The sequence below is a fragment of the Aquarana catesbeiana genome, linkage group LG05, assembly GCF_042186555.1.
Source record: "Aquarana catesbeiana isolate 2022-GZ linkage group LG05, ASM4218655v1, whole genome shotgun sequence".
In the NCBI taxonomy this organism is placed as follows: domain Eukaryota; kingdom Metazoa; phylum Chordata; class Amphibia; order Anura; family Ranidae; genus Aquarana; species Aquarana catesbeiana.
In genome coordinates this window covers 295,301,480-295,315,324 of record NC_133328.1, presented here as the reverse complement: position 1 = coordinate 295,315,324, position 13,845 = coordinate 295,301,480, and the positions used below count along the sequence as shown (strand labels likewise).

Here is a 13,845-nt window from a genome sequence, read left to right as displayed (position 1 = left end):
GTCGACAGCAAAAGGACCGAGATAAACTTCAAATGCTTAGCAAGGTGGTATGCCACTCCGGACAGATTGAATAAGTTTGACCCGGCAAAATCAGAAGAATGTTGGAGGAAGTGTGGGGCAGTGGGGACGATGGCGCACATCTGGTGGGAGTGTGCTGCTATCAAGACCTATTGGAAAAAAATAATAGCACTGATCAAAACTATCACGGGCAAAACTGTTGTAGAGGATCCATGGGTGTGTCTGTTTCATGGTACAGAGGAGCCCATCAAGCAATATCTGAATTCGACAGTTCCCATACTGCTGGACCTGGCGAAGAGACAGATTGCGAAGAATTGGCTCGAACCAGATAGTCCAAATATACGAGATTGGCTCTTCTGTATTAATGAGACATCTAACATGGAGGGAGTGGACGGAGAGGGATTGTTTCTGGACGTGGGGGAAAAGCGGGGGGATAAATGGGCAGGATGGCGGAAGTATAAAAGTACATGGAGCTACCTGAAGGAGGTGAAAGGTGGGACTGATCGAGAAGGGACCCCGGACAGCTTAGGTTGAACAGGAGTACTCCAATCTGCAGTGGGGAGGGGAGGGGGGTAGAGGGTCCGGGGGGATTGAGGGAGGGGGGGAATAGAAGCTGGGTGTGTATTGAAATGTTGATATTAATATTAAGGGTGTAGTCTCTCTGTTGGAGGAGAGCTGCATAATGTTGTAATTTTGTATTGAAAAATTTATATAAATAAATATTTAAGAAAAAAAAAAAGCATTCTGGAGGTGGAAGTATCACAACTTGGACACCTGCAAACTGTCTCTAAAAAGTGATCTTCCACAGAACGCACTTTTCAGTGAGGTTATAAAGGGGCCAATGATGATGAGCTTTTGTTTGCTTTAGGATTTCTGCTCTCTCCATGCAAGCCTGGGAATGCAAAATTAGCTAAAGCAGATCAAATGCAGGTCAACTGCACTTGCAGTGATTTTTTAATGATCTCAGATGACAAAGCGCGCTTCATTTGCCCATCAAAGCTTGTTGACCGACTTTACTGCTGATGCTTTGGCTTCAATATTTAAGTCATTGACTAAAGACAAGGAAGAAGCAAGAGACCAGGAAAGCTAGCATGTAGGCGAACAATTGCAGCCCACACATGTTTGACATGTGTGATGCATAACCTTTTTTTCTTTCTTCTTTCCCCCATGGTACAATTGTATAAAACAGTATATGCTGAGCACTAATTCTATTTTAGAGATGTTTATAAACATACCTGCTTTGAGGAACAATCCTATATAGATGGTGGGTGGGAAGGGGTTAGGTAAAAGTTTATAATCTACATTTATGCTTAATGCATAGATTGTTTATAATGTTTTTTTTTTTTTTTGTGTGTAGATATGGTTCTTCCTGGACAAATGTTAAACCTTGCAACCACAACTATTGCCATGGCAATATCAATCACTGGTTTTCATCAACACCAAGACGCAATGAATGCAGCAGAGGGTTCAGGTAATAACTTTTGTATGTGGCTATATGGCTTAAAATGCAAGCTTTAAAAAGTAACTCCACTTTTATGGGGGAAAAAAGCAGATAAAAAAAAAAAAAATATATATATATATATATATATATATATATATATATCTCAATCATGCACAATTGCTACACCAAGTCATATTGTAATTGAATATTAAAAATGTATTTTTCCTTTTCTAATCTGCAGTGCTGTGGTTTTGGGCATCTCCTGCAGCAAAAATCTAATTTTTAGTCAGACGCTCACCAAATCACGTCTAAGGTTCAGTTCAGGCCAGAACATGGCGCAGGAAACCTGCGCTCTGTGCACATTTCCTGCATCGTACCTAAAATGTACTGCATTTGCGATCTGCAATGTCAGTGTTAACTATAGCCTAAACGCAGGTCGCAAATGCATTGAGCTTGCCTGCAGTGGATTGCATACACTACTTTTCATGTGGTCTGATACCATTCAAATTAACTGTCTGAAATTGTACTGCAACTGGATTGCGCGTGAATCGCACAGGAGAGCACAGCACGTTCCTGTGCTATTCATGGTGTGAACCAGTTCTAAAAGGAGGCAGGCCTTACCACTTTCCTGCAAGTGAAACAGCAGATTAATGTTTATAAAACCACTTCCTTTCACATTAATTTTGCACATGGACACAAACAACAATTTCTTTAGAATAACAAAAGGTAGGAATCTGGAACAAAGTTTATTAAAATCCTTGCAATGTACATAGATCACCCAGAGAGGAATGTTTTTTTTTTTTTTGGGGGAGTTTCACTTTAATAACCAACAATAAAAACATTGACTTTACTAAAAAGGGCTTTCGTTCCTGTGTGCCTGAAAAAGCATGCTTTTAAATGTGAACAATTACAAATTCTCGCGCTGAAAGTAGATACGTGAAACAAATATATAATGAAAATTGCACCTGTTGTAAAGTGCTCTTCACTCGAAATCATACAACAAAATAATTACAGCGCTCGCAATAGTGCACAAATATCAGAAGCTGCTAGAAAACATCCCAGTAGAGGTGCTCTTGTGCTCCAATCCTCTGAAAGTGCTATAGTGCTCCAAACTTTCACTCTGTGGTATAACACACACCCTCCTGTGTCCCCACTCACCAGATATAATGGGCCCCTACATTTTTAATCTAAGGGTCATACAAGCTGAAATCTGGCAGGGAATGATGGCTCTAAGAGGTCCAAAGGAGATCTCCCCCAGATCACCAGCATGGGTATCAAAGGTTGAGATATTCACCAAGAATGAAAAAAGGAGCTGATAGGGAAGTTCTGTATAACTGGTGTTTATTGCACAAAAAAGGGGGTTGTACTTCCAAGACACTGATGTAAAATAGGCATATACACAATGCAGGGATTCAATCCAGGAAACGCTGGATCCAGCGTGTGTTCCACCGAAACCAGACTTGACGCCATTTGGACTCGGCACCGGAAATTACAACGCCCTTCTTCATACCTGTGTAGTGATAGAACCCATGTAAAACTCACCGTATACTGTATGTGTTTTACATTTGCTGCCATTTATCTTTACGGCAGACTTGCTAGTGCACACTAAAGCTGCAGCATGCAGATTTTTTTTTTTTAACATGTAGGTGTAAAGTTCAGAGGTCTGTCCTAAATTAGGAACAATGTTACGCAATTCTGTGTGTACTTTAGGCATACATTTCCACAAGTAAAAAATGCAACTAACAGGAGAAAATAGGAATTATATTTAGGTATACTATTTTAAGATATTGCAAGTGAAAAATATTCCTTTGCAAAGTTTTTATTGTAGTATTAAAAGAAGTTGGCTTTAAAAGGTAAAGATGCACAAAGGTAGCAGTACAAAGGTATTCATATTTGTTTTGCTTCTTCTCTAGGACTGTGAATTTAAATCACTCTGACCAAACAGTAAAAAAATACAGATCTAAAATAGGTATATTCTATTTAAAAAAAATGTATTATGGTACTGCATATAAAATGTCTACCTCTTCCAGATATAGGCATAGCTGTATGTCCAGGATGACTGTTCCTTAATCCTCTCAGAACTCTTTTTTTTCTACAATTGCTGTATTATAATATGATATCTATATAGATTTAATAATGAATGCAAGTGGTATGGTTATGTTCAATGCTTATAAAAACATCACCCTCTTGGAAGTTTTCATGTTTGTCATAGAACATTAAATCACCATGGATTTTATTCAATTAATTTTTATGTACAATTTGTCTCTTTAATGGTAAAGGACACGTTCAGTAATTATGTGATTTACTCCCAAACCAGGTCAGGGTGGCTTAGTATAGTGTATTTGGGAATGGCCTCAAACCAACCATGGCAATGTCCTAGAATTGCTAGGTCAGCACTCAGATCTAAATTCAACACAGCTTGAGCAGTTTTGCAAAGAACAATGGGGTAAAATTTCAGTGTCCAGATGTTCAAAACTGATATTATCCACACAGTCTTAAAGCTGTAATTGCTGCTTATGTGCTGTATACTTGGGCAGTAAATTATTTTGTGTGTTCATTTAAATACTGTAACTTTGCAAAGATCTGTTTTTATTTTGACCAGCTTGGTCCAAACAAACTATTTAAAGTAACAGGAAACCTGGAAATCATCTTTACCATCATCAAAGGCTTGTTTCACCTACTCTTGCTTCTTATTGCTGGATTATATTGACAGTGTTCATTGGTGGCAGGTCTAGGAGCAGGAAGAGCAGCCTGGTAATAGTTTGCAAGGGTGGCTTTCTGCCAGCCACACAGCACTGTAGGATGGATGAAAAAGCTGGCCCAGGCAAAAGACCATCTGCAGAATGCCTACAAAAAAGTACTATGTATATCATTCACAAATGGCTTGTCTTATATTGTTTGAAGGATTAGGTTGCCTAAATCTAAGTCATCTTTCATAAGACAGTGCTATATATCATTTACTTCATACTAAAATAGCATGTGCACAAGAGAAAAAATACGTTTTTACTTCTGAAGCAGTTATATATTGCTGTAGTAAAACTGATATAACTTTAATGGTGCGAGAATAGAAATGACTAAAATAGTATAACTATATTTCTTTCTTTAAAGTTTGTTTTACTTTTTGACATTTAGATATAGTAAATGTAGAACGTGTTTACGATTTACATATACTTTTAACAGGAATGGATACAAGTGGAACGCCCACCTCTCCCTTTTCGTCCTCCTTTGGAAAGCAGAAAAGTGACATTGGAGCATTTTTAAGAAAAAAGAAAACTAGTGACATCTACTTTGTTCTTCTTGTATGGGCCATTGTCCTTGTACAGATATGCCTTAATTTATGGATAGTACAACTTCTGCCTGTACCCATTGCAGGTAATCCATTTTTATGAGTTAAACTGTGTTCTGTTTTGAAGGAAGGCAGTGATCTGTATTTACTGTTCTTCATTCGCTTGAATGTCATTGCAAACGTGTTTATTTCTAGGAACCTTATTTCACCTTACCAAATCGATGACATACACTATGTCATCTACAGTATCTATTAACCTTCTATGAGGAGGTGAGTTGCTATCTAGGTAAAGGAAGGCCCGTAGACGTGGTGTATCTGGATTTTGCTAAAGCATTTGACACAGTTCACCATAAATGTTTACTGTACAAGATAAGGTCCGTTGGTATGCACGCATAGGGGTGAGTACATATATTGAAAACTGGCTACAAGGACAGGTTCGGAGGGTGGTGATAAATGGGGAGTACTCGGAATGATCAAGGGTGGGTAGTGGTGTCCCCCAGGGTTCTGTTCTGGGACCAATCCTATTTCATTTGTTCATAAACGACCTGGAGGATGGGGTAAACAGTTCAACCTCTGTATTTGCGGACGATACTAAGCTAAGCAGGGCAATAACTTCTCCGCAGGATGTGGAAACCTTGTAAAAAGATCTGAACAAATTAATGGGGAGGGCAACTGCATGGGAAATGAGGTTTAATGTAGAAAAATGTAAAATAATGCATTTGAGTGGCAAAAATATGAATGCAATCTACTCACTAGGGGGGTGAACCTCTGGGGGAATCTAGGATGGAAAAGGACCTGGGGGTCCTAGTAGATGATAGGCTCAGCAATGACATGTAATGCCAAGCTGCTGCTAACAAAGCAAACAGAATATTGGCATACATTAAAAAGGGGATCAACTCCAGAGATAAAATGATAATTCTCCCGCTCTACAAGACTCTGGTCCGGCCTCACCTGGAGTATGCTGTCAAGTTCTGGGCACCAGTCCTCAGGAAGGATGTACTGGAAATGGAGCGAGTGCAAAGAAGGCCAACAAAGCTAACAAAGGGTCTGGAGGATATTAGTTATGAGGAAAGGTTGCGAGCACTGAACGTATTCTCTTTGGAGAAGAGACGCTTGAGAGTGGATGTGATTTAAATTTACAAATACCATACTGTTGTCCCCAGAATAGGGATAAAACTTTTTTGCGGAAGGGAGTTTAACAAGACACGTGGCCACTCATTAAAATTAGAAGAAAAGAGGTTTAACCTTAAACTATGTAGAGGGTTCTTTACTGTAAGAGCGGCAAGGATGTGGAATTCCCTTCCACAGGTGGTGGTCTCAGCGGGGAGCATCGATAGTTTCAAAAAACTATTAGATAAGCTCCTGAACGACCACAACATACAGGGATATACAATGTAATACTGACATATAATCATACACATAGGTTGGATTTGATGGACTTGTGTCTTTTTTTTCAACCTCACCTACTATGTAACTATATTACCAAAAGTATTGGGGCACATGAACTTTAATGGCATCCTAGTCTTAGTCCGTAGGGTTCAATATTGAGTTGGCCCACCCTTTGCAGCTATAACAGCTTCACCGTTTCTGAGAATGCTGTCCACCAGGTTTAGGAAAGTGTCTATAGTAATGTTTGACCATTCTTCCAAAAGCACATTCGTGAGGTAAGTGACTGATGTGAAGAGAAGGACTGGCTCGCAGTCTCCGCTCTAATTCATCCCAAAGATGTTCTATCAGGTTGAGGTCATGACTTTGTGCAGGCCAGTCAAGTTCCTCAACCCCAAACTCACTCATCGATGTCTTTATGGACCTTGCTTTTTGCACTGGTGTGCAGTCATGTTGGAACAGGAAGGGGCCATCCCCAAATTGTTCCCACATAGTTGGGAGCATGAAATTGTCCAAAATGTCTTGGTATGCTGACGTCTTAAGAGGTCCCTTCACTGGAACTGAAGGGGCCAAGCCAAAAAAACCCCACACCGTAATCCCCCCTCCGCCAAATGATTTAGACTAGTGCACAAACAAGGTCCATAAAGACATGAGTGAGCGAGTTTGGGGTGGAGGAACTTGACTGGCCTGCACAGAGTCCTGACCTTAACCCGATAGAACACCTTTGGGAGACTGCACGCCAGGCCTTTTCATTCACATCAGTGCCTGACCTCACAAATGTGCTTCTGGAAGAATGGCCAAACCTTCCCATAGACACACTCCTAAACCTTGTGGAGAGACTTCCCAGAAGAGTTGAAGCTGTTATAGCTGCAAAGGGTGGGCCAGCTCAATATTGAACCTGACAGATTAAGATGCCATTAACGTTCATGTGCATGTAAAGGCAGGTGTCCCAATACTTTTGGTAATCTACTGTATATCCAGCCAAAATGATATTTGGTCACTAAGCACTGTAATGGGGAAAATTAAAAGTAGTGTCCTTTTTTTTTTTTGTCACTAAATTTTAATTTAGTTTTACATATAACAAAATACAAACAATGCCTGAAGGCGTAGAAATACAAGGTGATAGTTACAGGTAATGCAATTAGGGTGATAAGAGTAATTAAACAAGAGAATACAACACGTATGGATCATAATATAGTGTATAATTAGCCCACTAAGCCCAAAGTTTTCCATGAGTTTATGAAAGGGTGTGTCTGATAGCTAACATTTTTTATAATTATATAGTGGGTTTTGAGCATTTCAGCAATTTCAGAGGATTTAGGAGAGAGGTTGGTTTCCAGTGTCTGGTGATAGTGGTTCTGGCTACTAGTAAAATACGGGTGACGACTGTACAGAATTTAGTTGGGAAATCCTCTATTCCAGAGTTTAGAATTGCCAAAACTGGTTGGGAAGGAGTCAGTATGTCTGTGACTTTGGAGATAATTAGAAATATTTTTCTCCAGAAGCTGCTGATGTTTTTACAATGACAGAATATATACAGTGCCTTTAAAAAGTATTTATACCCCTTGACATTTTCCATATTTTGTCATATTACAACCAAAAACATAAATGTATTTTATTGGGAGTTTACAAAGTGGCACATAATTGTAAAGTGGAAGGAAAATGATAAATGGTTTTCAACATTTTTTACAAATAAATATCTGAAAAGTGTGGCATGCATTTGTATTCAGCCCCCTTTTACTCTGGTACCCCTAATTTAAAATCTCCTGGAACCAATTGCCCTCATAAGTCACCTTATTAGTAAATAGAGCCCACCTGTGTGTAATTTAATCTCACTATAAATGCAGCTGTTCTGTGAAGCCCTCAGAGGTTTCTTAGAGAATTTTAGTGAACAAACAGCATCATGAAGGCCAAGGCACACACCAGACAGGGCAGGGATAAAGTTGTGGAAGAGTTTAAAGCAGGATTAGGTTTTAAAAATATCCCAAGCTTTGAACATCTCACAGAACACTGTTCAATACATCATCCGTAACACTGTTCAATACATCATCCGAAAATGGAAAGAGTATGGCACAACTGCAAAAATTACCAAGTCATGGCTGTCCACCTAAACTGACAGGCTGGGCAGGAGAGCATTAATCAGAGAAGCAGCCAAGAGGCCATGGTAACTCTGGAGGAGCTGCAAAGATCCATAACTCAGGTGGGAGAATCTGACCATAGGACAACTATAAGTCGTGCACTCCGCAAATCTGGCCTTTATGGGAAGAGTGGCAAAAAGAAAGCCATAAGAAGTCCCGTTTGCAGTTTGCGAGAAGCCATGTGGAAGAAAGTGCTCTGGTCAGATGGGGCCAAAATTTTACTTTTTGGTCTAAAAGCAGAAAGCTGTGTGGTGGAAAACTAACACTGCACATCACCCTGAACACACTATCCCCACTGTGAAACATGGTGTTGGCAGCATCATGTTGTGGGGATGGTTTACTTCAGCAGGGACAGGGAAGCTGGTTGGAGTTGATGGGAAGATGGATGGAGCCAAATACAGAGCAACCTAAGAAGAAAACCTGTTAATCTGCAAAAGACTTGAGGCTGGAAAGGAGGTTCACCTTCCAGCAGGACAACGACCCTAAACCTACAGCCAGAGCTACAATGTAATGGTTTAGATCAAAGCATATTCATGTGTTAGAACGGCCCAGTCAAAGTCCAGACTTAGTGGATATAAACCCACTGTCATCCTTTCTAAACTTCTGCCATAGTGGTTATCTATAAGGATATACATGCCTCCTGCATGTATATTACCTGTCAAATGTCTCCCCTCTGTTTGTCATGAGTCCCGAAAACAACTGCAGATTCTGTGGGTGGGTCTGTTGTCTGGAGCTCGGTGGGTGGAGTCGTGATGTCAGTAGACTCACCACCCACCTCTACACTCCCCTTGTCAACATGCATTTTCTCCTGTGTATTTCTTACACTGAACTTCTGCTATGATCACTAACATCCAGTCAAAACCCAGAAAACTCAAAACCCACATGACTTTAGCATCCCCAATCATGCTAAGGTGTGGAGCAGCCAATCCTGGGAGAGCTAGAGAGGAAAGGAGGAGGGGATCTGAAGTATACAGAATGTGTCTCTCTCGGGCTCATGCATGAGATATGTAAATCGCCTGTCAATCACAGCAAAGGGCAGAAACTGACTCAAATTTCTCTGTGTGTCAGTTTTTATCTCACTGAAAAAAGATAAGAGAACTGCTCAGAGCTGGATTAACTCTTTGTGGCAAGACTGGGCACGGATGACATGAAATCCTATACTGTACAAGGTGCAAGCCTTAATTAAAAAAAAAAAAAAATTCTGGTTTACATCCACTTTAAATCCAATTGAGAATCTGTGGCAAGACTAAAAATTGCTGTTCACAGGCACTCTCCATACAATCTGACAAAGCTTGAGCTATTTTGCAAAGAATGATGGGCAAAAATGTCACTCTAGATGTGCAAAGCTTGTAGAGACATACCCAAAAAGACTTGCAGTGGTAATTGCAGCGATAGGTGATTCTACAAAGTATTGACTCAGGTGCTGAATACAAATGCGCACGCCACACTTTTCAGATATTTATTTGTGAAAAATTTTGAAAACCATTTTATCGTTTTCCTTCCACTTCACCATTATGTGCCACTTTGTGTTGGTTTATCACATAAAATTCGAAAAAAATACATTTACGTTTTTGGTTGTAACATGACAAAATGTGAAAAATTTCAAGAGGTTTAAATACTTTTTCAAGGCACGGTATGTCTCAATTTATCTATGGAGCCACATCCTATTCAAAATGTAGGATACTGTGAATGGTAGAAATTAGGAAAGTTGATATGAGGTTAGATACCATAGTTGGGTACCTTTTTTTTTTTTTTTGAGTTGGTTCCCAGTGCTCAAAACAGCTGGTGTCTCTATAAACAAAAAATAGAGCTGTGAGCCATTGCAAGCCTGGGAATGAAGCTCAGAGGTCTTGTTCTCATTGGATGATTGCAAGATTTTTTTTTTTTTTTGTAAATATTTTCCTTCAGAGTTTGCATGGTACATGAATACTATCATAGAAAACACAGAAAGATAGTGTATACAAAGCAGATATACAGGTACTGAACTGGTAAGCAGGTGTTGTATATCAAAATGTAAAAACAGAAGAACAAGTATAATATATAACGGTTGAACAATAGGATCATGTGTATCCCGCAAAAGCAGCAGTAGACACATATCTAGAATAAGAACTGAGAAGCATGAATGGTAAGGGCGTTTCTATCTCCTACCGCATCACAGTAAGAGAGAGAAAGAGAGATGCACAGTAACATAGCGGATTCAAAACAGTGGTAATTGACTAAACTATACTAAACGAAAAAAAAACATAAACTGATAGTTGGCCTAGGGAGGTTTCTCATAGTCAAGTGAGCGAATAGGAGAGTATATGGCTCAGAATTAATCACATAGTGAATGGGCATCTTTCAAAGGATGGGTGTGGTCAACACCTCACCAGGGTGTGGTGGATCATTGCCAAGGGTAAGAAAAGGGTCTGGTAGTTTGAGTTTGCCCAGGGTATTGTTGAGGTTTGCCTTGCCATACCAGGCTGAAAACTGAAAGGTGGTCATGAGATGTTGAATTTCAGACAAGAAGAAGGAATGTTCAATAAAGGTTTTCCAACGGGTGAAAAAGCGTTTGGTGGGTTCCAAGTTCTGTAGTATGGCATCCATTTTTTCCAGATATAGAAGCGTTTTCAATTCCTTCTTAACCTTAGCAAGTGATGTTCCCTGTGGAGATGTCCAGGTCTGGAGTATGGTCCTCCTGGCCGTTAGAAGACAGAGATGTATCCATGGGGTCAAGGACAGCATTTTATTCCTAGTCAGAGAGGCATTATCAGGAGGCGATGAGTAGCTGAGTAGGCAGAGTATGGGATCCTTGGGTAATCTCAGGTTGGTGATTCCAAAGATGTAGTGAGTAATTTGATCCCAAAAGTCCTGAATCGCATTGCATAACCTGAATCGATGGAGAAGGGTCGGTCTACTAGCCCCACACCAGGGACAAGCAGCTAGCAGGGGATTGGACGGGTCCATCAGGGCAGGGATGAATGCCCTGTGTATGAGCTTGAATTGTGTTTCTCACCATTGTTCATTAACAGTGACTTTATAGATTGACTTGTATCCATCTAGAAGGATTGCACTGTTATCCAATTCCGGGATATCCTTAGACCAGCCTTTGAGTAGGGATGGACCCTTTGAGGTGGTGATATGTTGCAGCAGCTGGGAATACAGTGATGATATGGAGTCGTTTTTTTGTTGTAACGCTCTGTCAACTGGATGTGCCAGAGTAGACCTCTCTGTGCCCTGTTGAGTTTTGATGAAATCCCCCAGTTGGTAGTAGTGGAAGAGATGATGAGGGGGTAAATAGTATTTCTGGGATATCCTGTGAAAGGATCGGAGGTTACGAGTGCCAGGGCAGAGAATGGAAGCAGCTTGTGTGAAACCCTGAGATGTCCATAGAAGAAAGGCTTCATTGTCCAATCCAGGGGGGAACATAGGATTACCTTGTATAGGTAAGTGGTTAGAAATAGTTGAGGGGGTGCCTATAAGCCTGTATACCTCCCGCCATGCTATCACAGTGTCCCGAAACGGAGAGTTATTCCTCAAGTGAGAGGATAGAGCCTTTAGTGGAGAGTGGAGCACTGCAGATAAATTGAGGGGGGTTACCCATGTTGTCTCTAAGGCAGGGGTATGCAATTAGCGGACCTCCAGCTGTTGCAAAACTACAAGTGCCATCATGCCTCTGCCTCTGGGTGTCAAGCTTGTGGCTGTCAGAGTCTTGCTATGCCTCATGGGACTTGTAGTTCTGCAACAGCTGGAGGTCCGCTAATTGCATATGCCTGCTCTAGGGTGTAATTGGAGTAAGAGGACCTATGTAGCAACAGTCTATGCCCTGTCTTAGAAGACAAGATAAATTGTACAAGCAAAGATTCGGTAGCCCTACCCCCCTTCGTGTTTCGGAAGATGCAATTTATAACTAGCAATATGAGGCAGTTTAAATCCCCATAAAAAAGCTGATAGGGCCTTGGTGAGGTTTTGGATATCTTTGTTTGAGCAGTAATGGCAATGTTTGCATAGGGTAGAGCAACTTAGCAAAAGAGACCATTTTTTAGAGGTGGCATCTTCCAAAAAACGAAATGGGAAGAGACATCCACACTTCCAAGTCACGGGTAATTTTTTCAAAAATCGGGCAGTAATTAAGGCGATAGATGATGGGTCAAGTATTATTTTAATACCTAAATAGGTGATGTAATGCGTAGCTATATGTAGTTGTGAGGAGGGGCCCAAATTTTGAGAGCGCTTAGGATTCAGTGGAAGTACCTCGCTTTTGGTAAAGTTAATATGTAAGCCCGAGCATTGCCTAAAAGTGGAAAAAAGATCCTGGTCAGAGGATACTGCCAATGAAAAAATGAGAATGTCATCGGCGAGCAGAGCTGCGCTTAAGTTAGTGTCACCTATCTCTATGGCCAGGTTAAAGAGCAATGGGGATAGGGGACACCCTTGACGCGTTCCCTTTGTCAGATGTATGGGAGCTGAAATAGATCCTGATGTAACTAGACATGCAGTGGGTGCAGAGTACATTGATTTTCACCACTGGGCCCAGGAACCCATATGTTCTCGATACCAAAAATAACTATTGGAAATGTATATTATCAAAGGCTTTTTCCACGTCGAGTGATAGAATGGCTGTGTCGTCGTCTGGGTGTAGTCTGGCGTGTTCTAGGGCGAGAATGACCTTGCGAATATGGAGAAAAGCTGATATGCCTGTAACAAACCCCGCTTGCGCTGGATTTAAGAGGAGAGGAATGATACTAGCCAGTCGGGAAGCAACAATTTTAGATAAGATTTTGGCGTCTATTTATGAGAGATATTGGGAGATAGAAGTTCAGGAGAGTTGGATCCTTTCCCTTCTTTGCTAGGAATTTCATAAATGCCATTGAGCCTGTAGTAAGATAGGGACCCCCATCCCAAATTCCATTAAAAACACACATCAGAGTGTGGGGTACATAGTTTTGGGTAATTTTGTAGAATTCTGCAGACTATCCATCGGGACCGGGCGCTTTGTTATTCGTTAGCTGTTTAATGGTAGAAAGGATTTCGTCTATCGAGATAGAGGCATTTAGCATTTCCTGCTGGGAGTCAGATAATGCAGGTAGCTTTAGGGAGGCGATAAGTGATTCAGCCTTGTCTAAATCTTTGGGATCCTCAGAATACAGTTGTTGGTAAAATTCGGTCAGGCGAGAGGTTATTTCTGGTTGAGAAGTGGTAAGGGTCCCATTAGCGTCTTTCAGTGCCATGATATGTCTGGGTGTGTAGGGCCCTCGACAGAGATTGGCAAGCAGCTTACTGGCCTTGTTGCCAAATTTGTGAAACTGCAGAGAACAATAGGCAGCTTTAACCCTTTCCTCTGCCCATAGGTTGAAGCGGCATTTAGCAGCTAACCAAGCCTGTCTAGTGCGAGAGGACTGATGTAAGCTTAAGTCTGCTTGGGCTTTTCGGAGGGCATCGCTCGCCTGACAATATTGTTCCAATGAATTCTTTTTGAATCACGTTGTGTAGGAGATGATTTTGCCTCGCAGGACAGCCTTACCCGTCTCCCAAAAAGTTAGGGTCAGAGGTGTGCTCACCATTAATAAGAACATAATCGTTCCAGGCATCATATT

General features: G+C 40.9%; 1 protein-coding gene across 3 annotated transcripts in view; it reads left to right on the top strand.

Annotated features, from left to right (window-relative positions):
- Positions 1-13,845, top strand: part of TMEM245 (transmembrane protein 245) — a 254,346-nt gene that overhangs the window by 47,860 nt on the left and 192,641 nt on the right. For all 3 annotated transcript variants that reach the window (XM_073630782.1, XM_073630783.1, XM_073630784.1), the window contains exons 4-5: positions 1,376-1,489; positions 4,640-4,831. In XM_073630782.1, the coding sequence (XP_073486883.1) occupies positions 1,376-1,489; positions 4,640-4,831 (306 nt within the window). The remainder of the gene's footprint in view (positions 1-1,375; positions 1,490-4,639; positions 4,832-13,845) is intronic.